The sequence below is a fragment of the Phocoena sinus genome, chromosome 11 (genome assembly GCF_008692025.1).
Source record: "Phocoena sinus isolate mPhoSin1 chromosome 11, mPhoSin1.pri, whole genome shotgun sequence".
NCBI classification, from domain to species: domain Eukaryota; kingdom Metazoa; phylum Chordata; class Mammalia; order Artiodactyla; family Phocoenidae; genus Phocoena; species Phocoena sinus.
Window position 1 is genome coordinate 43,018,454 of NC_045773.1, and position 27,629 is coordinate 43,046,082.

The following is a 27,629-nucleotide window of genomic DNA, read 5'->3' on the forward strand; positions in this document are numbered from 1 at the left end:
AACAGGAATTACATGCAGTGACCAAACAATTTTTATCATGAGTTCATTCAGAGAAAATTCGGTGGAACCACAGGTTGAGTCATGGCTTATCTTATTATGATGACTGTAGCTTCTGATTGGAGACCTGTCTTCTGAAGCCAGAGGTACTTTCTGACCAGCCTACACTGTCACTCTGGAAGCCAAGAGATCTCCCCATGTGGCTTAGGTCTCACTCAGAGTCCCAAGACTCTGATCTATTGAAAGTCATCCCTCACTCCCAAAATAACTGTTGAGCTGTGGACTGTCCACCCAGTGAAATACTCTGGAAGCCCCAGAAATGAAGCACATGGGCCCTGCAAGTAAAGAAAAAAGGGGTGAAGAGTAATAACTGGGTCAAACAAAACCCTCTGTATTGTACTCCATGGTATATACATTTATGGAGATAAGAACTAGAAGAAAACTTGAAGAGACAGAAATAGAATTGAACATTCACACTCAGCAGATTATTTTAAATTATTTTGATTACTAATGAAAACTTTGTTGGCACAACATTGTAAATCCACTATACTTCAATAAAAGATAAAACTAAATAAAAACTTTGTAATGAATCTTAGAATAGTCAGGTACCTAGAGAGTTTATATTGTTATGCCTGAGCTGTGCTACATGAAAGAGTCTGCCATTCACTTCTAACCTTGAGGATTTTCAATAAAAAATCATCACGGTTCCCAGACTTACTCTCCCATTCCCCCCACCTCCCTGGACATAGGCAAATCTGCCTGAGGTTCTCGACTGGCAGGGGAGGGCCTACAGAAGGCAATGGAAATGTGTGTGGTTGTTTTTGGTTATCTGTCACAATCACTGGAGGCTCTACTGGCCTGTAGTGGGTACGTCCTGGGATGCCAAATCCAGGACAGACACACCAAATGGTGCACTGTTCACCCAAAGTGTCCAGTTGGGCCCCACTGAAAAACACCAAACCTGCACCTGTTTCCTCCTTGCATGTCTTCCTGGGCTCTGGGCCTGAACCCACACCTGGACAACAACCAATGACTCACAGGCTTCTAACATCAACCCTCAGACCTCTCCCTTTCCATTTAACTGTCATCTGGCTGTCCCCTTATATGTCCTGAAGGCTGTTACAAAAGCCTTCATAGAACTAGGGTCATTCCTGTCTTCTGTGTCATTGCTCCTTTCATATTTGCAGAGAAGTACTACTTGACATGTAATCCAGCATATTCTCAGACAGGAAAGACAGGTCTTGTCACCCAGGCCCAGAAACAGTGGGGTAGCTGCCGCCTTGGTTGAGATACCGGAACTTCAGCCACTGCCAAACATCAGCTTCCTTCACTGAGTTGCTGGAACTTACTTGTCTGCTGGCCATCTGGCTGCAGGGAAAATGTGGACTAGGATATTTTCTGTTTCCTCCGTAACAAAATGAAATGGGCCACAGGGTTCTTTAAAAGCTATGAGCCCAGGAGTCTAAGACTCACTTTGGGGATTCTGTGCCCTTCCTTTGGACAGAAAGACGATTTTAGGGCAGAGAGCAAACCTCTTCCTAAGGTGGGTCACCCAGATTTATAGGTGGCATGATATGGCTCTACTTCTATGCCCTTTGATTTTTTTTGAATTTAATTTATTTTTTTTATATAGCAGGTTCTTATTAGTTATCCATTTTATGTCCTTTGATTTTGATATTTTATTAATGCCTCCTCTGACTGCTTTAAATATTTCAACTAATGGTGTATTTAACTACACTTGCCAGGGTTTTAATGATTTAAACCTGTCTGCTTGCTGACACATCTCCACGCTTTTCCTTGTAGCTCTTCAAAAATGGAAGCTTTGAAAAGAGAGGAAGTGACCTGCGACTACAGAAAGAGCCCTTGGGTTTGAGTCCCAGCTCCACCACTAACTAGCTGTTTGACCTGGTATAAGCCACTTCCCCATCAAGGCTTTGTCTCCTCATCTGTAAGGTGAAGTGCAAATGACACCACACATAGCTCACATGACTGCTGAGAGCACTGACGTGTTAGGTCATGGGTGTGCAGAGCTCTGAACAAGTATCATGTCTCCTGATTTAAAAGGAGGACCCAGGCTGAGAAGAGATGGTCCTAGAACATCTACCCCAGCTGTATCAGAGCCTGTCCTCCCAGGACTGTCTGCAAAACACCAAATTGCTGCCTGCCTCCTGGATCTCCTACCTAGCCTAGAGGCAGAAGGAGGCCTCCAGGAGTTATCTCACCTCCAACTACTCTGCCTCCTAGAAGCCCCTGGAATTCTGGGGCATTAGGAGAAGGAGAAATATTGGAGTGTTTTTGTTCCTTCGTCTCTTTTCCCCTTTTTTGTCCTTCCCACTCATACCCAGCTTTCTTCCATCACACAATCCCCATTCGGCCTGGTAACCCCAAGTCTGTCCAATTCAAGGACATACAAACCAGGCAATCTTTCTTTGGAGAAGTCAGTTTCTCATGGGTGCCAGAAAAGGATGCTCTCAGCATTCCATATTTTCCAGGACTTGCCCCAAACTCCCCAGCTTCCTTCCTTCCTGTCTTCAGTCTGGCAAAGTGGGTTTTCCATTCTCTGCTGGATCACACAGTGAGATGATGATGGCAAGGTCTTCTGAGTCTTTCCTGAAAGGGGATGGTCTGTAGAGGACTTTCCTCACTGCCCCAGGCTTTCAAACAGCCATGAGAAGAGCCTGAGCTCACGTTTCCTCATCCAGGAACCCCTTTGAGGAACTTTTACTAGAATTTCCCTACATCTAGGTAGATAAAACAGCAAGCTTATCACATATTGGCATGGAGTTTACATGTAATCTGCATGTGCCTACTTGATTACAATATTCTTAAACTTCATTTATTGAGCTCCTCTTATGTGCCAAGTGTTGGTCTAGGGCTTTGACCTTCATAAATCTCATTTAATAGCCTAAAAAGCCTATTGCCTATGAGTTTTTCAAGGTAAACTCTAGTTGCTGAAATGGACATTCATGGACAGTGATATTAATTCTTCATATCAGTATAATGCCTTACAGTTTATAAAGTTTTACAGTTTTTAAAGGCTCCATAGCATGCCTATGTTGTAATGTAGGGAGAGCAGGCATTATTCCCATTTTACTGATTAGAAAAGTAAGAATAAGTGAAGTGATTTACCCAAAGTTATAAATCCAATTGCTTGAAATGGCCTACACCCAACTTTTCTGACTGCTAGTCCAGTCCTCTTTCCTGACACCATCTTATGTTTTCTCTGTTCTCCTTTTACCCTTCTGCTGCTCCTCGTCCTCATTCATCTTCTTTTCCAAGACATGCATTATTACAGAGAGAAACTTAGTACTGAAAGCCATTCTCAGGACTGTGAAAGCAATGACAGCGAGTGACAGCAAAGGAGAAGTGGGGTCTGGCCTCTTTATACCCTGAGATCAATATTTGGAGATCCATGCAATGCCAATTACAGCTGGTGGTTAGAATATGGTTAGAACACCCCAGCCTCCCCACAGAGGGTACCTTATGATTTCTGTAGAATGGGTCCAAGTCTTCCAGGGGCTTCCCTATCAGCTCATGGGGAATGTCACCATAGAGCATGGGCAACTTTCTGGACACCTTTAGGTCAAGCTGAAGTCGAGGCTGGGGTTCTGCTGCTGTCTGGTCTTTGGACTTTTTTTTCTCCTTTTGGATGGCGATCCGCTTCTTGATTGCAGCCAAAGAGTCAGGAGTGAAGGGGCGGAAATTCCTCACATCTGGGAAGATCACCGGGTAGCACCTGTCATCCATCTTCACCCTCAGGGCAGAGACAAGCAGCAGATCCTCAGAGAGCTCTGGGAGGTAGAAAATTACACTGTCTGCCCTGAGATTCCACTCTCCAAGCACCATATCATGGGGTCTACAAGAGTTGAGACTGAGGTGAGGGGGCCTGGGAACTCACTAGCTGTGGAGAATGTCAGAAGAGGTGACCACTATTGTGGATATAAAAAGAATTTGGGGCATAGGCGAGACCAAAACAGGACATCATTCCTGGAGGACCTGGAAATAGGTGGGAAGCTGAGTTCAGGGTCAATGAGCAGAAGAAGCTCAGCCTCTAAAAATGAGACCCAAGCATCAAGGAAGACAGTAAGACTGAACCAGCTGAACTGCTGAAATGGGACCTGCAGATGGTAGACAAGTGGACGCAGTGTGAACAGGAGAGGAAGGAATAGGGAATCAAGTGGGCCATAGTTGGGGGTTGTAAAATCAAAACTATGAGTGCATGAGTCTTCACCTTTGGTCGGCAAATTTCTCGAAATGTGACAGGATGGAAACAAAAGAGACATAAACACAGGCATGAACATTTACACTAACATCTATGATCCTTTGCCAGCTCCCTAACTTCTGAGACCCAGACCTGGCAGAAGTGAGACCCCAAGAAAGCAAAAAGCATTTGCCAAAGCTAATAGGTCACTCTATCATGGGAAAATAGCTCTCCCAGCCCCTATCCCTGACAGCCCTTTCTACACGGACTTTCTCTACAGCTTCAGGCTTAAAACTAGACTCTGAGAAAAAGCAGTAGTGTTTAAGTTAAATGCATTTACTCCCCATGCCAGGCATCTTCTTCCTTTCTAATTTACTGAATGCCAATCTAGGATTGACTCCCACACCACTCCAAGGAATTACAATGAGGAACCCAACATAGGATTGGTTTATTCATTCAACAACCATGTGCTCAGAGCCTGTTCCAGGCACAGTGCTAGGCACTAATGGTGAAAAAACCTCAGTCTCTCCTCCAGGCCCTACAGTTACACTGCCTGCTGTAGTGGAGAAGACAGATAAAAGACATGAAATTACAGTAGAGTAAGACAAATGCTACTACAGGAAATAAATAGAGGGTGCTATGTCTGTTCATAGGATAAGCATCTAAGCAGTTTTGCAGAATCAGGGATGGCTTACCGAAGCTTTAATGTCTCAGCTGAGACCTGAAGGAGACGTAAGTCTCAGAGAAGAAAAAAATGGACATTAGAGTGTTGCGGGGGAGAGGAAAGAGCATGTACGAGGACACTTGGTTGAAAAAGAACATGGTGTCCATCAACAGGTTTTGTTTGCCCAGAATGGAGATTGTGCGGAGTGGAATGGTCAGTCAGCATTGGAGAGCATGTGGGGGCCTGTAATCCTTAGTAGAGATCATGGACTTCACCCTGAGGGTAGCGGAGTGTTACTGAAGGGTGGGTTATTGCTATTATTATTATTCCAGAGGAGCAACACTATCATTTTTTTAATATCCCTCCTCCTGGTGAGAATGGATAGGCTTGGGATAGGGGAATGAAGGAGTTGGGAAGGCCAGAATAGGAGAAATGAGCCTGGAAACTGTTGCAACAGGTCATAACCACTGAGGATGACCTAATGGAGTGCATGGATTTGAGAGTCACTTAAAAAATAGCCTTGACAAGTGACTCATGGGAAGAGAGGGATTTAAGGCACAGGAAGGAGCCAAGGCTCCTGGCTTCAGCAAGTGAGTCAACAGTGCCACTCGCTCAGATAGAGAGCACTAGGGAAGGAAAAAGCTTTGGGGGAATAGATTCAGATTAAAACACATGGAGTTGAAGCCACTGATGGGACCTGCAAGTGGAGAGAACCGGGAAGCACTTGAATACAGAGAAATCACAGCTTACACGTGTTAGCCTCTGAAAAAAAGCACATAAGAAAAAAACAAAAAACAGTCAAAACTTCCCTTGCCAATCCCTTAGGGAGGTACCATATTGAAGAGGCATCCCAACTCACTGGTCAACAAATTCAATAGAACCTCTTTCTTCAGTGAAGAAAGTAGTTGGATTCTGTTTAAAGGCCACGATAAGGGCAACATATGTGTCTTTAAACACACTTAAGGGTAATGCAGTACTAACAAGGTGTGAGCCATATGTCAACAGAAACCAAATATGGGACCATAGATTCAGTGCATTCTGTCCTGCATTCATTCAGGGTCAAGATCTTTATGGATGCTCCTAGATAATGGAATTGGCCATACTATTTAAATTATTCTCTCTCCTCTCCTCTCCCCTCCGTTCCTCTTCCCTTCTATTTCTTCCCTCACCGCTCTCTCATAAACATATGTAATTGAATTTGTATAAATGAAGTGAGCATATAATGAGACTCTACTGAATTTGGCTCTAGGGCTCATAAAAGATATTTAAGACAAGCATGAAGTCTTTTGCAGTACACAGCATATGAATGCTAGTTGATCCTATAAAATGGATGAGCCAGGAAAGACCATGGATGGCAAAAACTGGACCTTATGCTAAGTTGCAGCAAGAAATCCAGTGGAGGGCTGCTGCCATAATAACGAGACTATTAAAGAAGAAACTGGACATTCTGGCCCTGCTGTTCTGACCCTGGGGTATTTTGACTGGGTCCTTGAGGAAAAGAGACTTAATAAAAATAAATAACACAAAATAAAACTGACAACCCCTGAAACTGCACATGTCAAAATTTGTTATTGATGGGGACTTCCCTGGTGGTCCAGTGGTTAAGAATCTGCCTTCCAATGCAGGGGACACGGGTTTGATCCCTGGTCGGGGAACTAAGCCTCGGGGAACCTAAGCCTGTGCACTGCAACTACTGAGCCCGTGCCAGTAAAGCCCGAGTGCCACAACTAGAGAGAAGCCCACGTGGCCGCAACAAAGAGCCCGCATGCTGCAAAGAAAGATCCCGCATGCTACAACTAAGACCCGACACAGCCAAAAAAATTAAAATTAAAAAAAAAAACTGGTTTATTAACAGGTAAAAAAGAAAGGTAATTAGAAATTCCATGGAAACAAAATGTTCTTCAGAAAGTCACATTTTACATATGAAGCCAGCTAAATGATCTGAGCAGCCGACAGAATATAATAACGGGAAAAAAAGAGAGTCCACTTGACCCTGACACTTAGAATGTTCTCTTTCATGCAGCAGAAGGTCAGTGACATCAGAGTCCATCCCCTTCTTTATGGGTCCCAATATAGTACTTGGTTTTAGAGACTAGTAGCTACAAAATCTTTATATCATAAAGGTTATATATTAGTTTTTGATTTTTAACAATCTGATACATAAAGCAAAATTAATTATAATTACAGAATAGACTTCAAATATTATCAATGTTATAAAATCTTGCTGCAAGCTGGAGTTGGAGAGAAAAGGTGAGGGGAAGCTCAGAGGCACCAATTTCCTCATCCTAAACACGTGGAGAATTAAGACGTTCTATGGAAGGTCAACGGATCAAGCAATACAAGTATAAGTCTATCCCTTAAAATTACACAGGTAATCAAGTGCAAAACCAAATTAGAAATATCAGGAATAAAAACTGGAAGGAATCATGAGAAAGGCAGAAGGATTACTGTCAATAAGCTAAATCCCTCATCGCACGTAGGGGCAATTCAATATTTTTTACTTAAACTTGATAAATCAAGAAATAGAAGAATAAGAGAATTATTTAGATTTAAGTGGGACAATGACCAGAAGACTGAAAAACTGAAATGGTTAACAGTGCGACTGGATATATAGGTGATGGTGGAGACATTTTATTTTTCATGTTATATCCTTCCCAACATTTTTTCCTCCTGAGCTATTTGAATTATATGCATGTATGTTACGCCCAAAGGATTGCGAAAGGATTGTAAAAATCCTTCAAGGGCTCAAAACATCCCCTAATTCAAAAAAGAGAGTTAAAATAGAGAATCAAAATAGAGAGTCAATATCAGGTATGAAGACAGGCTCTAAATCTCCTTGAGTCAGAAAGGAAGCAAGCTTAATCTCAAATTGCAGTCCTAAACCAGGAGGCCAGCAACATGTGAATTATAACTTGACACAGGGCAATCATGGGAGACAGGGAGGCCTGCTAGGAGGCTCTGCCAGACCTCCATCAGGTGATGGGCTAGACTGGCAAGGGAGGTGGGGAGCCATCTGTCAGGGCCTCTGAGGACCAGCCTGTGTTCAGCAGGCTCATGGGCCCACTCCCACTAAATAGAAAGTAAACAAACACTCATCTAGGAAAGAAAGCCAAAGCCTCACTTCCTTAAGCAGAGGCCCTAAATTCTTTGGGAATTCACTCTGTTAAGATTAGGTAGCTCTGAACCTTAGTTCAAATCTATAGCTTTATAGAGGTATTTAGATCTGAACTCCAATCATTCATTCACTCATGTGCTGGGTGCTGGAAATGCAAAGTGATATAAAACACCATCCCAGCCTCAAGGGTCTTACAATGGTGTGGGGAATCAGGTAAGTTAAGGACAAAGGATGAAACCACACAATGAGTGTGGCCTCACTAGGGGAAGCACCGGGTGCTGTGGGAGCCCAGAGGAGGGCATTGTTACAGAGATGAAGTCATGGAGCTGAAAGGAAAGAGGGAAGAGTATGCATGTGTGAAAGCACTGAGGGTAGCAAAAGGCTTTTGTTTCTTATTTATGACTTTACCTATAATTACAAAAGCTACATAATCTTACTGTGCTGGCCATCTTCGGTTTGCCCTACAGGTCTCTCCCCATCCTTCTCCACCCTGCTCAGTGCCCATGAAGCTGATCCACATGGACCCCTCACTGGGGTCCCCTGAACTCTGGCTTCTGGTTGAGTTTGGCCAATGGGAGGCACCAGCAAGAGATCCAGAAAATAGGGGAGAATGAGGTTGGAGACTTCTTTCCCAACTCTCTCCCTGATGGCTGCACGCACCACAGCTCCTATCAGATGGCCCATCCACACAGCTTCTCCTCCAGTTATACAGCACCTCCCCCTGCCCCTTCAGATGCAGGGTGTAATGGCTCCCCACTCTCAGCACACCTGAGAACGGCACTGTCACTTGTTTCTGTTACTGTAACTCTGCCTAAACTTTTGTAAAATGTCCCTTCAATAAAACATCCTCAAAATGCCCAGTTTGAATGTGCCAGTTGTTTCCTGCCAGGGCTTGGGCTGATAGAATCATCCATTAAATAAAATTTAGAAAACAAGACAAGGAAATGATCACTCACCAAAGCTACCTAACACATGTAAATTTTAACATTTTGGTGTATTACTTTTCCCCAGTCTTTCTGTGGATATATTTACATAGCTGTCATTATGATGGGTATGCAATTTTACCCTATGAACTTTTCAATTAACGTGATATCACAAACATTTTCACAATGATAGATATCATTTAAGGATGTCTACCTTGTTCCAGGCAAAATTATTATCTCATTTAATCCTCAGAGCAACCTCATGAGATAAATATTATCCTTGGGGGATTTCTGAAAGGAAATATTCATCTGGTGAATTCTTCTCCTAAGAGGCAGAGATTTTAACCTTATATCTTCCTTTGACTAGTGTTTCTCTCTAACTTTCTCTCCAGGTAAGGAGCCAAACTGGACAACCTGACCCTTAAACTTTACCCTAACCAGTAAGGAGAAGTCACAAAAGGATTGCAGCTGCACAACCAGAACCTTTTGGCATGGATCTGGTCCACACAACCTAAAATGCCAAAGGTCCATACTGAGGTTAATAAGAGTTCTGAGCCATAGGCTAAGCACTGTCAAACACTTTAAATGGATTATCTCTCACAATTTCCCAAGAGAGCTACAGCGTAGATATTATTATATCATCCACATTTTACAGAAGAAAACATTAGGGCTTAGAGAAATGGAGACACTTGCCTATGATCGCGTAAGTGCTGGAAAATCTCAGTCCCAAACAGTCACTACCATGCAATTCCACCTACCTGCCTAGTTCTTCATACTCAAACTAAGACACCCCTTCCTGAGAGAAGGGAGTCAGGAGGAGAAAGCCACACAGCTTCCAGCTGGGCTGCACTGGGTCGACGGCACCCTCACTGTGTGTGACATTCTTCCCTGGACATCAGCCTCACCACCACCGCTCCATTCACGTCACTCCCACAGGCATTCCACTGGCCCCACCATGACACCCTCCCACTCATCCAAGCCAGACAACCCAATGGTGGATATATCCTACAGGATGCCCCTTCATCCATTTTGGGTGGTGGTCTGCGTAACAAGTTCCTAACTTTGGTGATTCATAAGCTATGTACGTTAATGTGGATTACAAGAATATATATTCTTCCTCCTTCATAAATCCCATAAGAAAATCAGAAAGAAAGCGAACTTGAACAGATTTTAACACAGTTTGATCTCAGTCCAAAGCCAATCCCAAGATTAAGTTGCTAGCTCTTCAGCAAAAAACAAAAACAAAAAAACAAAAACAAAACCCCTCATGTACATCAATTTCTGATTAAGTTCATTGGCCACAGGGAATTCAGAAAATATTTGGAGGATTTGCACCATAGCCTCAGATGGACACAAGACTTGAGCACATCATTTCCAGAAAAGTCCAATTCCTGACACAAAGTCCAGGGTTGCAAGCACCTACCAGGCCAGCCAGCCAGCCATCTCCTGTCCCCATGCCCTCATGCCCTCTCAGAGCATTTGAAAGGAGGAGAACCACCTGATGGACCCCATCACCTGAGCCATGTATCCTATACCTGGTCTCTGCCTCTGATTTGAGCAGGAAAAGGTTACAAAAGGCCTGTACTCTGTCTTGATGAAAAAAACAGAGCAAGTTCCATAGTGGCAGGTCCAGCCCTGAAAGGACCGAAGAACAGGGCTGCCCCCAGCCCAGAGGACTTACCTGCCTCCTGGTAAGGTGGCTCCAGGCAGCAGCCTCTGTGGTGCCTCTTGAAGCTCTCCGCAGAGCAAGTCTCTCGCAGAGTCCAAGCTCCTGCTCCTGGCAGTTGAAGCCTTTCTGGGAGGGGCAGCTCCAAAGCTGGGTGGAGAGCATAGAGGAAGGGAAATGGGAAGAGAGCCAAAGTGATTTTAAAGAATCGTGTAGGAAACCCTGTAACCGGAGAGTGACTGAGACGGTACTTACATTTATACTTTGGAAGCATCTGCCTTTAATCAGTGCTTAATCTAACTCTGCAGAAAGCATCATTAATAAAGAAACAGGTTGTTTTTTTCTTTGGCCTCATCCAAGTGGGTGAGAAAATATGGAAAAGTCTATCTGAAAAGCCATGCTGTTTCTGCATTCAGCTTAGCCTGCAGGCCAACTAACTTGGGGGCTCTAAGGTCTCATCCCCCAGGACCTACCAAGGTCCACAACGTGAAACTGTTCACAAGACACCCATTCAGCTCCTCCTTCTTTCTCTTCTCTTGTGCCATCAACACTGGGGTTCAGACCTATGAAAATACATGCTTGCTTATATGTTTGTCATAAGGGACACCAAGAAGACCCCTTGGCTACCAAAGCAACCCCACAATGGACCTGTCACCAAACCCAAACTCTCCCATGTAGGCTTCTGTTTTGTTAATTCTTGGGGAAAAATGCAATCTTGCTGGGCAATGTCATACCATAAGCTATTTTCAGCCATTGTCACCTTACAGAGGCCGGCTGACAGCCAACTGAGGTAAAGGATACAAGATGTGTGTTTATAAGGAAGCATGAAGTAGGAAGTAGGAAGTAGGTGTTGAAAGGAGTGCTGGATTGGAATCACAGGCAGATTTGGGTCCTGCCAGAAGGGGCATTGAATATTGGTCAAAAGAACTGGGCTCTACCACTCTAAGCTGTGTGATATTGGATGGATCACTCCATTTCTCTGAGCCCTTATTTTCTCCCTATAAAATGGGATAATCTTCCAAATCTCCTTAGTCTTAGGAAGCAAATGTGATAATAGCTGTGAAAACACTTTGCAAACACTAGATATAAGCATCTTAATTTAAGAGAGAAAAGGCCTGGTTGCTTTTCTACCTCTACTGACTCAACACCTAGACCCCATGGAGAGGATGAAATCACAGACATGGGATGGGATTAGTACCAGGCCTGGCACAGCGTATATGACCTGACTTTTTAAGGCAGTGATCAGAAATTCTAAACCCTTGTCTGATTTTAGGGTGACTCTCAGAATGAGAGAAGATCAAAGAATAAAGGAAGTGCTTAGAGTTAATAAGCATTTTTTACGTGGATAAAAACGTGTGCATTTGAAGAGGTAAAGGAGGCCTCTACATCCATTATCTTAAGAGGCCTTGGCCTTTTTTAATATAAACTCTTTGCAAATATTATTTTCCTAAGCTATTAAGTCAGATTCAGACTCCCCAATCTGAAGTTTCAAAGAATCTTTCTAGCTCCATCTTCAAGGAAGTGAAAATGATTCCAAATGTAAGGACTTAAGTGACTAAGAGTAACAGAAACACAGGCCGCCTGAGCACTATGGGGCTTTGCATTCAGGACTTTCCCTAGATTCATGTCTCTTGTGGAGAACTTAGGGAAGGCAAACATGCGTCTGAAAAATGGAGCAGAGCACCTGTGCTGGGACTTCATAATGTAAGATGCCAATGCCAGAGCACCCACATTTGCATCCCTCGAGTCATATAGCATCATCACCTCCCTCAAGTGCTAGCAGGCAGCAAGATCTTGCCAGTCTCAGTCCCACCATCTGATAAGCTGATCAGTTTCAGCATCAGTGGTCAAGGTGGTGCATCAGCTTTAGCAGCAGTCATGCCTTCCATCTGTTGATTTAGCAAAGATGACACAATCTCCACTACTGCAGAGCACCTGGAAATACCAAAATAAGACCTGGGCCCTTGAGCAGCCTGCAGTCTCTTTATGAGAAAGAAACCTGTCCAAAGAACTATAAAACAAGAAAGGGAGCATCAAGGGGCTGCAAGCAAGATGCAAACAGAGGCCTTCGCAGCAGAGAGCAGAGAGCAACTCATTCCAAGAAGAGATGGGATTTGAGCTGAGGCTCAGAAAATGAGTAAGAACTCTATGTGAGAAAGTAGGGCTTTCCAGGAAAAGCACGAGCCAGGACACACAGGCCTGGAAGGATAGGACATGTGTAGAGAATCTCAAGTGGTTCCATGGGGATAGAAGAGGAGGAGGCTAAGATGAAGGGATGATTTGCATGGCCTTGCATACCACTTGGATACTGATGAGTATGAACTTGAACTTGTATTGAGTCACAGGCGTGGCACTAGCACTGTCTTAGGCTTCTGACTATTTTATGAATAACCACCAAGTCCTGTTTCCCTAATATGCACCATGGCTGTAATCACACTGACAATCAGACATCCATGCAAATGAACAGATGTTAATGAGTGATGCTGAAGGTGTGATGTACACCACAGCAGAAGGTGAGAGCAGCCAAAGGGAACAGGACATTTTGTGGGGAAACTTGGAATGAGCAAACCAAGGAGAACTAGCTGTGACTGATGCTGAGGACACAGCTCTGAGGAAGTCCAGATTCCATTTCCTAGCATGCACTTGCCTTTAGGATCCTAAGGGAGGTTCCTAGATAGTTCCTTACAGAAAACATGCTTGTTGAGGACACAGTTTCATGATCTCGTTCACTGCTATGCTTAAAAGAGTACATATTTAATAAGTGTTTAATAATTATTTATGGATGAATAAAAGAACTGCTAACCTCACAGTCCTTTCTGAAACCCAATGCAGGCTCCTCAATCCTGTCTGTCTGGTTCTGGGAAGGAAGCCCTGGAGTGTCCTGCTCTGTAAGATCTTGCTCTTCACTTCCATCCTTCATTTCCAGATGTACAAGCCCTTCTAACCGCTCACTGGACTGTCACAATGGCCTTCCCAACGGACAGTCTGCCCCAGCCCCTTCCTGGTAGACTGTCCCACGCACTGACCACTCCTCTCCCAGCCACATCCCTCTTCTCTGTTCCCTGCCTCGCTCAGGGTACAGAGGTATAGGTATATACAGAGGTACAGGTATTGCTAAAGCTGCCTTCCTCTTGCCTTTCTTCTTGCCCCTTCCCCCAATCCCTCCATCTCTCAATTCCTGATGCTTCCACAAAGCTTTCATGACCATGCTATCCCTCTGTGAGCTTCCTCTACATGGTTAACCATCAATATTCCAACAGCGCAGTATATCACATACCTTCGTGATCAGCTCCACACCATTTCAAAACTATTTTAATCTATACTCGTACTTTCATAATTCATAATCGAATGAATCTTTTGCCTTTTACTAAAGATTCATGTGGAGAGGGACAAGTATGACTGTTGCTTCCATTTTTTGAGGGCTTGTGGGAATAAGCAAGCCTGATATTCCTGTGTATAAAAATAGACCTAGCGAGGGACTTTCCTGCTGGCCCAGTTTGCAAGGCTTGGTGCTCCCAATGCAGGAGGCCCGGGTTCAATCCCTGGTCAGGGAACTAGATCCCACATGCATGCCGCAACTGGGAGTTCACATGCCACAAGTAAGGAGCCCTCCTGCCGCAACTAAGGAGCCCACGTGCCACAACTAAGACCTGCTGCAACCAAATAAATAAATATTAAAACAAACGAAATTATTTTACATACTACCTTTGTGTTTTGGGTTAGGTTCCTCCAAAAGCATTAGACAAGTACTTCAGTGAAAGAGTTTGTTTGGGAGGTGAATCACAGGAAACGGGAGTGAGGGAGAGAGGAATAGAAAGCTAAGAAGGAGGAGAAGCCAACAAAGGGTGTGCACTTCAGATGATTACAGATATGACAGACTGGGGCTCAGCCTCTCTGGGGAGCTTCTGAGGAGATATGCAGAATTTACTTCAGAATTAGGAGGCTGGGCATTTGTCCTCTAGCTTACATCCCCTATTGGCTGAGGGTTGTCCACAGGGGCATTATGGTAATCAGCCTCTAAAATAGCCCCAGTGACCCTTACCTCTGATACAGTATTCATGTTCTCGTGTGGTCCTATCCCAAATTGAACAGGTATAACCAACATGATATTGCAGAAGTGACAGGGTATAATTTCTGAGGCTTGGTCACAAAAGGCAACGTGCCTTCTCCCTGGATTGCCCCGCTGGAGAGAGCTAGCCACCATGCTGTGAGGACACTCAATCAGCCCTGGGGAGATTCTGCATGGGGAGGAACGGAGGCCTCTTGCCAAGAGCTGGCACCAACTCATCAGCCATGAGAGTAAGCCATCTTGGAAGCAGATCCTCCAATCTCAGTTGGGGGTAACTTCTCTCCATCCTCCAAATCTCTGGGCTATGCTTGCTCATGGGCTGAGAGAGCTCCCGTGGCTTTGGAGAAAGCACTGAGACAGAAAAGCCAAGAGAAGCAAGACAGAGCCTTGAGGTGGGATGCTGTTAGTACACAAGAGCTGTCCAGCACAGCTTTAGCTGAAATCAGAGGTAGTCTGACGGAATGTGTCAGGAGTACCGAAAGCATCTGCTATGCTCGGAAACTTCCTAAAAGATGGTTCCTGTGTATTCTTCTTTCCCCTCCACAGGGTTTGCCAAACGGTTACATACATGTAGGTTGTGAGCAAGGCTTCAAAGCCCAGCTCATGCGGTCTCCTGCAACGCAACAGCAAAAACTGCTCCATCCTCTAACTCCTATCGTTCACTTCTTGTACCTATATTTAGTGCTTAGTTCACTGCTTCCATTTTCTGATATGTATTTTTCAGGATTCTTTTGGTTGCAAGTAAGAAAATCCTAACCCTAGTATACAGTATAAGCAAAAAAGATTTTATTGGCAGGGAACAGGAGTGTCATACAGAATCCAAGGGAAGAGAAGCTGCTGACTCTCATGGAATAGAACCAAAGATTGAAGACCTGCAGGACGTTCAGGAAGTTCTGCTTCTCCTCATCTCTTGGTTCTGTTGCTGTTCCCCAGCCTCTTTGCTCTCCTGTCTTACTGTACACTGGCTTTCTCTGGTCCTAGCTGACCTGACAGAAAATGGGCACTCTCAACCACTGTGTTTACATGCTGACCTTTTTCATTCTCAAAATTCCCGGGGAAGGGGCTGAGTGACCTCACCTGGCTCGGGGGCCTGAATCTAAACCAATAAACAGAGGATCAGGAAGCTAGAGGTCAGGGAGCTCCCAATGCCAACCTGGGGATAGATCCGGGAGGAGAACTCCTAAAGAACCCAAATGGGAACAGCACCAACATCATAATGTTTTAATGATTAAATAAGGCAATATGAATGAACTTCCTTTTGTACTCTTAAATGTTATACAAAGGTACAACTCTATTGTTATTTGAGAACAAGTGTAGTGTAGAGAGGAAACACATATACACACACACACACAACTTAGAACTGAACACCTGGTCTTGAATCCCATCTTGTTCTGCCACCTAATAGCTGTGCGATCAATCCCTTTGTAAAATTTCTCTGAGCCTCAGTTTCTTCATCCATAAACACCTGGATGTACAGTGATAACACCTACTTGTACAAAGGATTCATGAGATTTAAATGACCAGGGGATAACACTTTGTAAGGTACAAGCTAAAATAAATGTTTGTGGCTGAGGTAAGAGAAAACGTTTATATACGTGATCTTCCACTATCTACCATGTCCCTGCCCCTCACAGGGATACAAATACACACACACTTCAAATTCTTTATACACACTACAGCCCTGACCACATTTAAGCTCCAGGAGGTAGTAGCTACAGAGGATTGCTACTTAATTGTGCAGGAGGGAGGGGGGAAGAGGTGGTGGGAAGGAGGGAGGGAAGGAATGAGGCAGACAGATAGGCATGCCGCCAGCCTGAGGCTGGGATAGGTGGCCAAGTCTATATGGAAGCCCAGTGAGGGACTGGCTGGAAGTCAAAAAGGATATAATTAACTTAAGAATTGCAATAAACTTGTAGCCACACTTAATAGGTTTCAAATATTTTTTCTCAATTTACCCTGGCTTCGTTCTTCTCGGTTTGGTCTTGGGCTTGTTAGGGACGAAGGGAAGAGGTAAAGCCAAGGAAAAGTCTTAAAGGGGCAGCACCACCAAGCTTGTAAAAGGGAAGAATGGGTCTAGGCTTTCAGCAAAAACTCAGTGGCCTGCGTGACATCAGATATCTGCACAGTCAGTCCTTGGGGAACGCAAAAGAAGGGAGTTGAGCTGCAGCAACAGGAAGAAACACATCTGACCTGACTGTGAAGCTGCCTTCCTGACCTCCCCCGCTTCCCATCCTTCCCCCCCGCCCCCCGCCTCCTTCCCACCATCCCCTGGAGGCTGAAGGTGGTCCAGGGGCTGCAGTCAGTGTTCGAGATGACATTTCAGCTTTCTTTTTCTGCTCTTTCCTGACTAGGCAGAAAGAGGATGTTGGTATTTCTAGAGCAAATTTAAAGGCATCTGGAAATGAGTGTACATAGAACAGAGACAATATCTGCTAACTGAGGTTTAAGTTCAGAAATAGAATAACTGAGTGTCACAGGAGAAACTGGAAGACCTTCCTCCTCAGTTCACCATGTGGCCTCGGGTTAATTGTTTCATGTCAAAACCTAAACTGGATGACACTCGGTTCTCTCTCTAAAATCCTGAGCACAGAACCTCCCCGGCTACTTCTGTATAAGGTGGCCCAACCAAAACCCCCAGGTATGCTTGACCCTGTGGCCATCTGTTGCCATTAAAAGAATGTGTCCTTTTATTGTCGCACAGATGTTAGCTGCCTGTCCCTCTGCTGTCACCTGTATCCAATCCTGTTGCCCCTCACTTCTGGCCCTGGAGGATCTCTCTTGGCTTTCCCCAACTCCACTGGACCCTCAGTTCTTTCTACTCACCTAAATTTCCTACCAACTTTCCTCTCAGGAATGAGGCAAATTTCTTTTGATGCCTCGAGCATAACAGTTTCAAAGATGCCCCATCTATTTTTTTACGTGCATGCCCCTGGGGTCTTACCCTCCACCTCAAGCAATTTCTCTGAGTATTTCTTTCAAATAAATAATATGCTCTTCCCAAAAGACATCTGAGTAAAGAAGTAGGTCTCCACATCATTGGATTGCCATAGTTTGGAATTAAAGGTAATGTTGTCTTATTTTGCTTGCTCTCAACTTGTATTTAATTTCAGAAATTGAAAAGAAATCTTAATGTGTTTTTTTTCCCCCTGAGGCCTCATTTTTAAGACATTTTAGCCAAGAGACACCCTGAAGTGAGCATATGAATACAGGCTCCTAGATGGCTGGAGAGTCAGACCATGGGGTCCCTCCACATCGTCTCCCTCCTCAGCTCACTCTCCGGGATGATCTGTGCCCTGGGCAGTCCAGTCTGTTAGCACCTTGGCTCCTTGGAAGGCCAGTGAGACCCCCTCCCCCAGCATGGTGTTTCCTTCTGAGAAGGGAACAGTGCACTGGGCTGTGGGCACACCCTGACTATGGGACCCTCAATGTGACCCCAGAGCCCCGGGACCTTGCTCGAGAGGATGGACCTGTGTAGGCGCTCCTTCAGCTCCACCGAAGGCACAGGCTTCCCTGTCTCCCCATGCTTAGGCCCGTCCTCCACCATCAGGGAGCCCAACAGGCCTGAGGTAGGGACAGATCTGCTATCAGGGCCTCTTCAGGGGCCCAGGGTCTCACAGCCTCAGTGACTCAAAGCTATGGCCCCTGCTGCCCCAGTTCAGTTATTACCACCCCAGCGCCAAATCCAGAAACAACTGTCTGATGAGAGTCCCTGATAACCAAGGTGTGCATTCACACATACCTGATCACACACACACACACACACACACACACACACACACAGAGCCCACCAGAATACAGCTGTGAAAGTAAATAAACTAAGAAAACCTAAAACTGCCTGACTTCCTCTGTAAGGTCGGGTTCTCCACACCCCAGAAACCATGGGGTTAAGAAAAGGAGGCTCATAGGCCAGTTGATCCCATAGGTGAGACAAACTAGCAAGCAGGCAGACTAAAGGCTCCCTTAATCAGTGCTACCCTGGTTAAGGTTCACTTCCCTGACTTTACCTCACCTGCCCTCACGCCAGATTTGCCCAAATCCACACTTGTGCTCCCACTAGGCCCTTGCGTGGGCTGCCCTCTCCTCTACTGCCTCCCCAAATCCACACCAACATTCAGAACTGGTTTCAGTCCTTTCCTCCAGGGAGCTTTCCTCACAGCAAGGCCGAACTTTGCTGCCACTGACAAATACGGTCCCCTCCTTCCTCCTCTGACGGCTACATGTTGGATGAGCCTCATCCCCCCAGTTAGGTTGAAAGCTGGTCCAGAGCAAAGACTGTATCCTTTTCCCTTGCATTTCTCAGCATGCAGCCGAGAGTTCATGCTCATAAACTAACACTCAAGTTCCCTATTAAATGGGACAAGGATGCTAGATGAGAGGTGGCTCAGCTGCTTCTAGAAATACACTAGTGCTTCAAAGCTCAAGGAAGGCAGGAGGAGGGAGGGAGGGAGGGAGGGAAGGCATGCATTAAAAGCTTATGGAATACACAAAAGAGCTGAGCATCAGAACAAAGACTCATTTAAAAGGGCAAAGGAAACACTAGACGGCTGTTAATGGTGAACTGAATATGATAAATTATTACTTAAATCACTTGGTTTCACTCCTTGTTGTTATGCACAGTTAATTGGAGGGAACAAAATGCTGGGCCTCCCTAATGGGGAGGGGAGGTGGGAGCAGTCTCAGGCTTGTAGCTTCCCCAGGACCACAGAGCCATCATGCAGAGATGACAAGTACTGGGCCAACCTCCCACTCCAGCCTCCCGTGGTGGCTGGGTCCCATTACCCACACTCTGGTGCTCCTTTAGCTGGAGCTGTTGGCAGCCAGGTGGCCTAAGAGAGACAGAATCAGAAGGCTGGGCTGAGTGGCAGGTTCTGAACACCAACCCTGCCCCTGCTGGACCCCACTCAGACGTCTCGCAACCTGAAGAAAGCCAGGTGGCCTCAACAGCAGATTAACTGCTATTCAAAAACTTGGATTCTGACGCTGTTTTTTCTTCTTATGTTTCTATTCTATTCATTATATTCCTGAGTTCCTCCTAAATTATAAACCACTTAGACCCAGAAATGAGTAAGACACAGCTTCTACCTTCACTCAGTTGGGAGTGCAGATACAAGCATATTGAACTCATTGTGGGCTGCATAGAAAAAAAATCTTGCTAACACTTAAGACAAAGAATGTGTTAGAGTCTGGGAATAAATTAATAATTCCACAGTGAAAGGGAGAAGAGGCAGACAAAGTGAGCCTGATAACACCATCATCAAAAAGAGAAATTTAGAAACATATAGATCTGTTATAGACCAGGATTTCACAAGTAATGCTTGTATGACAATTATTAGCAAGGCCTAGAGAGTTATAGTTACAGGATAATGGCAGACAACATTCAAACGTGGAAATCCACATGCCTACAGGACAATTTAACAAACATTAGCAAAAGATATTCTTATGATTACAGACATAGAAAAACAGAGTTATAGCACAGGTATAAGTTTGAAGACCATGTTCCTTTTCCTAATTTAAATTTATATTTAATTTTATTTTTAAACACTATTCTCAACCTTCAGTTTTATCACAGCAAAAAATTAATTGCTGGGGCTTCCCTGGTGGCGCAGTGGTTGAGAGTCCGCCTGCCGATGCAGGGCACACGGGTTCGTGCCCCGGTCCGGGAAGATCCCACATGCCGCGGAGCGGCTGGGCCCGTGAGCCATGGCCGCTGAGCCTGTGTGTCCGGAGCCTGTGCTCCGCAATGGGAGAGGCCACAACAGTGAGAGGCCCGCGTACCGCAAAAAAAAAAAAAAAAAAAAAAAAATTAATTGCTATACTCCTCTCCATGAAACTTTTGTATAAATAAATGTAATCTCAAGAGAAAAAAACTTTTTCACAAGCCTGTTAATTAGAGGCTCATAGGTTCTACTTGAAGTCAGAACTGAAGAGAGATATATATATATATATATATATATATATTTATTTATACCCACACGCACACATACACACACATATATATACACATATCGCAAAATCAAAACAGTAACAAAGAAAGGAATATGAGATAATGGTTTTTATATAAAGAAAATGTGAAGCTTAAAGAGGACCCTGGACTGACATGGAGAGCTAAATACCCTAAATAATTTTGCAATTGAAACAATTAAAATACTGGATAAAATATTAAAAGATGAAAAATTAAAATACTTAAAGAGCTCTGAGGACTCTAGAGATAAAGAGAAAACAGAAACCCTTGGATGAAAGAGAGTGTTGGAACTATCTTTTACCTAAAGGACCTCTGCCACGCCCTCAAGCCCTTATGCTGCTGTTTAGATGGCTACACAGAGTATGGAGCAGGAGAGAAAGTCTGGGGGCCCCTAAAGTGGAATATGTAAGAGGAGTCCACTGTGTAAAATTGGAGCATCTAAGGGCTACACCCACAAAGTAAGGTGAACAAGAAATAAAACTGCCTCTAGAAGGAGGCTAGCAGAAACAAATACAAATCCTTTCTGGAGAAATTCCACTCTGATTCAGGCTTCAAGCAATTCCCACAAGTAAGGTTTTAATAAAAATTAGCAGTTCACAATCCAAATCACAAAACATAGAAAGAAATAAGTCACCATCAGTGAGAGCCAGTCAAAGCAATGGACAACACAAAGATTTTAGGTACTAGAATTACCAGACAGAAAATTTAAGAACTAACAGAAAAAATGTGAGAAAACAAGAAACTATAAAGAATGATCTTGGCAAATTTTAAAATGAAACAAACAGAATGTCCACAAATTAAAATATTTAGCAACTGCAAGTAGAAATGTAGTATGCAAGTTATACAGCAGAGTAGACACACAGGCAGAGAAAATTTTATAACTGGAAGATAAATATAAAGAAATTAAACCAAAGTGCAGCAAAAGAACACAAAATGATGCAAAACAAGTAAGAGGGGTTAAGAGACATGGAGGATAGATTAAGAAAGCCTATTGTAAGTCCAATTAAATGGGCACTTAGGTTATTTCCGTATCTTGGTTATTGTAAATAAAAATGTACCATCTTCTAAGCATAGAGTTCAATACTGTTAAGTGTTCACATTGTTGTGAGACCAATCTCCAGAACTCTTTTCATTGTGCAAAACTGAAATTCTGCACCCATTAACTGGCTATTCTACCCTTCCCCCGGCCCCTGGCAACCACCATTCCACTTTTTCTCTCTGAATTCACTACTCATAGGTATCTCATATAAATGGAAGCATAAAGTATTTGTCTTTTTGTGACTGGCTTATTTCACTTTGCATAGTGTCCAACAATCTCCATTCTTTATTCCTTTTCTTTTATATATATATATATATATATATATATATAAAACACACACACACACACACACACACACACACACACACAATGGAATATTTCTCAGCCATAAAAAAAGAATGAGATCCTGCCATTTGCGACAACATGAATGGACCTTGAAGGTATGATGCTAAGTGAAATAAGTCAGATGGAGAAAGACAAATACCATATGATTTCATTCACATGTGGAATCTAAAAACAAAAACAAAAACAAAACAAAACAAACAAACAAAATAAAACAAAACAAAACTCATAGATATAGAGAACAGATTAGTGGTTACCTGAGAGGAAGGGGTACAATAAGTGAAAGGGGTCAATTGCATGGTGATGGATGGTAACTAGACTTGTGATCAGCACCAACACTCCTTCCATGAGAGTTGACTCCACATCATGTTTGCAATTCTTGACAGTTCTGCTTACCACCTGTATGACTATTACTATTTTTATTTAAATCAAGTCAATTTTTAATCTTAAATATATTTTTATAAAATAATCTATAAGTCACTATGACACATTAAAAATTAATAATACTTGCCGTAAATAGAAAATAATCCTAAAAAAGCAATATAGCGAAGACAACGTGATGTGATTAGGCTTTAAACATGATAAGCAATGATAAAGACAAGCCCCTTACCATGGCTCACAGACCTGGCATGGTCTGGCCTTGCCCCCTCCAGCCTCCTGTCGCTTCTTTCTTCCCCTGGCCACAACAGCTTTCTTTCCTGTCCTTAGTGCTCTCCATGGCTCCTGAAGCTACAGGGTATTTGCACATGCTGTCCCCCCCTGCACCCCAGAACCCTCTTCCCCACCACACTCTTAGCGCACTTAAACTCCTTCCAGCCTTTCAAATATCAGTGTAAGATATTTCCTTGGGAATACTTCACAGGCGTCCCTGATTGTGCCAAATCCTCCCACTCTCAGGCCTCAGAGCACCGCAAGTCTCTCCTTAGCACTTATCTCAGGGGCAGTTTTCTATTTGTTTATGAGATCGATTAACATCTGTCTTTTCCTCTGGATTCTTTAGATTCCACCAGGGCTATGACCACTCCTGGTTTTGCTGACCATTAAATTTCCAGTATGGTGCCTGATACATTATAGGCACTCAATGGTATCCACTGAGTGAATGAGTGGATGGATGAATGAGTGAATGAATGATTCTTAGATGGTTGAGACATAAAGTAGTAAAGTCCGGCAACTCCTTGTGGGTGTAACTTTTCTCTTCCTTACTCAACTTCTGGGTTCCCAGTTTGATAATGAGGCATGGGAGACACTACAAGCTTTCTCCTGTGGGGTCAGAACTTCTTCCTGGGACCATGAAGGCATAGCAGGGCATACTGCTCACAGGTTTTGAGAAGCAGAGCTTTCTGAACTTTATGAGTCCTCCAGACACTGCCATTTCCATGTCCATTTTCTGCACACCTCTGCCATGTCATTCACATGAGACCATGGCAGGCAGGGACTTCAACACGTAAAAATAAACATATAACTAATAAAGTTTTAAATGGCCTTCCATGAACCTTTTAAACTTCACCCTTCATAAAACACTTCTTTGCCAATTCTGCATAGCGTTCCTCCAAAATCTCTTCTAACTTTGTTTCTCCATCTCGATTGCTAATCCCACTCTTATCCTCTGGCATCTGTACCATTATAATAGACCCTTCCAGTCCTGGTCTTCTCTAATCAATTCTCTACACAGTCAAAAATTCATATATGGGCAGGTTGCCTCTTAGCTGAAAAAGCTGAAGTCTCCCAATTCCCTACAAAATCCTTCAAGAATTTCCCAGCAAACATTTAAGATCCTCCTCAGCGTGGTCTAACCTCACCACTCAGCCTACTTCCTTAACGAGAAATCTGTACTGAGATTTAACCCAGGCCTGCAGCATGCCAACAGCCCAATTCCAGAAGCAAAGTGGTTTTTAAAACATCTTTCCAGGAAGGGAAGTTAATGGGTGAGCAGTGCAGCAAAATACCCAGATCCAGTGCAGGCAACTGTGTACTGTGATCTCAGTCATTAACGGGAGTTAGGAGTCGCAGCTGCTACATGCGCTCACTGCAGGAGCCCAGGCAGGCCACTTCCCTCTCCAAGTCTGCAGTATGGAGACTACAAACTGAACACTGTGGGAAAGGCAGGAGGACAAGGAGAGACATGTCAGAGGCTTCAGGTGTCTCGGAACCCAGGAGAGATTTGGGAGCTTTTCAAGTTTCCAGTAGGTGGTTGTGTCTAGCAGGGTCGAATCAGACACAGAATCTTATCCTCAGCTTTGATGGGTCAGAAATATCTCATCTATTTAACAAAATAGTCATGACTACTATCCCAGGAAGCCTCTTCCCAACATTAGGATTTCTGGGAAGCCAGGGACTTCCCTGGTGGTCCAGTGGTAAAGAATCCGCCTTCCAATGCAGGTGATACGGGTTTGATCCCTGGTCAGGGAACTAAGATCCCACATGCCGCGGGGCAACTAAGCCCACACGCCACAACTACTGAGCTTGTGCGCCTCAACTAGAGGGCGCAGACACTGCAACTACAGAGCCCACGCACTCCGGAGTCTATGCACCACAACTAGAGAAGAGAAAACCTGCTGCCACAACTAGAGAGATGCCTGCGCACCGCAACAAAAGATCCTACATGCCTCGACGAAGATCCCAGTGCCACAAATAAGACCCAAGGCAGCCAAAAAAAATAAATTAAAAAAAGAATTTCAGGGAAGCCAAATTATTAACCAGAAGTTTACTCACTAGGGGTGGAAGTAAGCCAAAGGGAATCAGGTAATTGCAGACACATTTTTTTTTTATATAACCAAAACCTATATAGAGCCTGAAATTTCTGATGCAGTGGAGAACTGGTTTGCCTAAAACCCAGGATGAGATACACCAGAACACCAGACACAGTGCCTTACTCCCTTGGCTGCAGCTAAACAAACCTTGACATTGGTTTATCGCTGGTCTTCCTTTGTCTATCCTCTCTGTAGACTTCCATCCTTCTGCCTACATCTGTTGGTACACGTCACAGCTTCCAAGGCCACAGTTTATTTTACGTGGCTCCTTATCGTCTTCATTTGGAAAAACCTTAATTTCATCAACCACAAGCCTTCTCTGGGGTTGGACTTTCCATCTATTATGGAAATTCTTATTATCCAGGAATGTCACTTCCTGACCTGATGGCAAATGCAAAGAGTGCAGCTGTCTCCCCTTGCACCTTAATTACATTTCCAAGAAGGAATTCAGAAAAACAGACCTGGAAAATGGCTTACAGTTGGCTCCAACAGGAAGTAGAGCTCTGTCAGCTGAGAAGGACTGAAAAAGTAGTAACACTGAAAACCAGGGGGAGCCAGTGCCTCGTGGATACAGCCCGGTGGTTGTGTCCTTAGAGATCGGTCTTCAGTTTCTCATTTTGCCCTCTTCATCTGTGGCCTCTGGAAAAGGCAGCAGGCCGTCTGACTTTGACAGATTTTTGAGGTCAAGTGTCATGGTGGCCATCCCAATACAAAGAAGGAGGCAACATGGCAATCCGCAGGGAGAATTCCAGTTCAAATACCAGGAGGGACAGAGAGCGGCCCCATTCAACCTCAGACTTTCTAGTGAGGGGGATTAATCTGACAGGGAAAGTGAGTTGGCATTAACTCAGAACCACGGGAACAAGCATAAGTCAAAAGTAGAGACTGAGGCCAACACCAAGCCCTGTTTGGAGCTGTTAGGGCTCAAACGCCAAGTGTTCAGGAGGAAATGGTAGTCCTGTTACCTGCTCTTTTGGGACCACACCTGGATCAGCTCAGGGTGCAGAATTCCTGGAACTTTTAATGAGAGTAAACAACATTTTTCACAAAGCAAGAGGAAATTAGCTTCACTCTCAACAAAGTGCACAAATTGTCCTGGCCCACGAAACATCATTTTTCTTAATGGTTTAATGGCCCTGGGTAAATAGCAGGTGAGCCCCTGACTTAAAGGGAAAAGTCTGAGTTTGTATAATACAGGCCCTTGGAGTTAATAAAAGAGGGCGGGGAGCTGCTTCACAGCTGCTACTCCTATGTGAACCTAAAGGCAGATGAAAGAACCTTGCAGATTGTTTTGTTGGAACAAACTTAAAGAAAGGTTTCGTTTATCAAGGGAAGGAGATTTCCTTAAAAGTAGGGAATCAGCAGAAATACTGTGGCAAGGCATTATGTGGTTACCTAAAATGTGTCATGCTATGCAGTGAAGATAGTGGATGGCCCAGGAAAGGGTTGGGGCAGGAGGGGGAAACCGGGTCAGGAGCGTGGGCTAGCCTGTAACATGGCTGTGATCTTGGGAAGCCCCTTCTGGGCCGTGGTTTCCACATCTGTGAAATGCTATAATGACAGTGACCAGCACTTACTCAGAGCTTCCTCCAATGCCACATGTGTGTTCTAAGCACTTTAGGTGAGTTACTTCTTTCAACTGTTACAATAACCTCATGAGGTAGGAGAAAAATAATGCCTAGCTTCTCTTAAAAAAATCAGAAAATCTGACAATGTTGGGCACCAGTCCAACGTAGCAGAATAAGCCAGAGCTGAGCAGAAGTCAGGCTGTTCTAAGATGAGGCCATCAGCCGCAGCCCTCACACTCTTCTTGTCCCACTTATTTTGTTCATGGTGCCTGAGTGGCTCTTGCAGCCTGTGGGTCTGTGGCCCCTGGATTAGATGGTCTCAGTGATTTATCCTCTACCCTGAGAGTTGATGCTCTTTGCTCCATGTCACCCTGCTCAGAGTGGTCAGGTCACTCATCAATATTCAGGCCTCAGACAAAGGGTATAGAACATTGGGCTCCCCCAGTTGAGGACTCGTAAGAAGCAGGAATATTGGGGACTGAGGAAGGGCACTTCTGTGCCCTATGACATAGAGTTTCAGTGGACACCGGGCCCTCTGCAGCCTGCCCTCCCCTGTGCCAGGAGCTTGAGTCTCACTTGAATGGAGAAAGGAAGTAATGGAGGAATGAACAAGGACATTCTGAAACCCCCAGGGACTGTTTCAGGACGAATGAGGACCTGCCCATCCTAGGAGCAAGACAAGGTAATTACTTAACCTCTCTGTGCCTCAGTTTCCTCACCTATGAGTTAATAATAGCACCTACCTTACAGGGAGGTTGTAAGAAACAGAGTAAGAACCCCTTTGGGTTGCTAAGGACTCTAAAGTTTCTGATTCTAGCCCTTTGGCCATCATGACTCACCAGTGGTTTCTTGAAAGAACGATCTATCTCTATTTAAAAAACAAAACCACTTTCGACTTAAGCTAAGCTTGTCTTGTGTTTTACCCATCAGGAAGTTAGAGACAGAAATTACTTAGAGATAAACTTACAGATTACAAGTCCTTCAGTTCTATGTGCTTTTTCAAATGTTCTCTTACTAAATGGGCCTCCAGTGAAGATAACGACGGTTCACTGATTTGTTCCCAGGAGAATGGGGTAAAATGAAGTCCTGTTCATCACATTTTTAATTCTTTTTTGTCCAATTACTTTGGAAAGGTTTCTACACCAGTTATCCTTCTCAAAGGTCTCCCTCTTTCCCCCCACCTGCGACACCTCCTCAACTGCCAGGCCACAGGAGGAATCACAGAGCGGTCTTGCTCTATGACCAGCAGGTCCTTTTCAATAAGAGCTCTCTCAGACCATATTCTCCAAGTTGGGTTTACTCATTCTTCAACAGAGGTCCCTCCAGAGGGGCA

General features: G+C 44.2%; 1 protein-coding gene and 1 pseudogene across 5 annotated transcripts in view; one reads left to right on the plus strand and one right to left on the minus strand.

Moving 5' to 3' along the window:
- Positions 1 to 27,629, minus strand: part of SCN11A (sodium voltage-gated channel alpha subunit 11) — a 130,296-nt gene that overhangs the window by 67,162 nt on the left and 35,505 nt on the right. For all 5 annotated transcript variants that reach the window (XR_004352264.1, XM_032649419.1, XM_032649418.1 and 2 more), the window contains exons 4-5: positions 10,582 to 10,716; positions 3,478 to 3,751 (exon numbers count right to left, since the gene is read on the minus strand). Coding sequence is in view for 4 of the 5 variants with exons in the window: in XM_032649419.1 (XP_032505310.1) it covers positions 3,478 to 3,751; positions 10,582 to 10,716 (409 nt within the window). In the remaining variant the exon portion in view is untranslated. The remainder of the gene's footprint in view (positions 1 to 3,477; positions 3,752 to 10,581; positions 10,717 to 27,629) is intronic.
- Positions 13,886 to 14,008, plus strand: LOC116762984 (annotated as a pseudogene).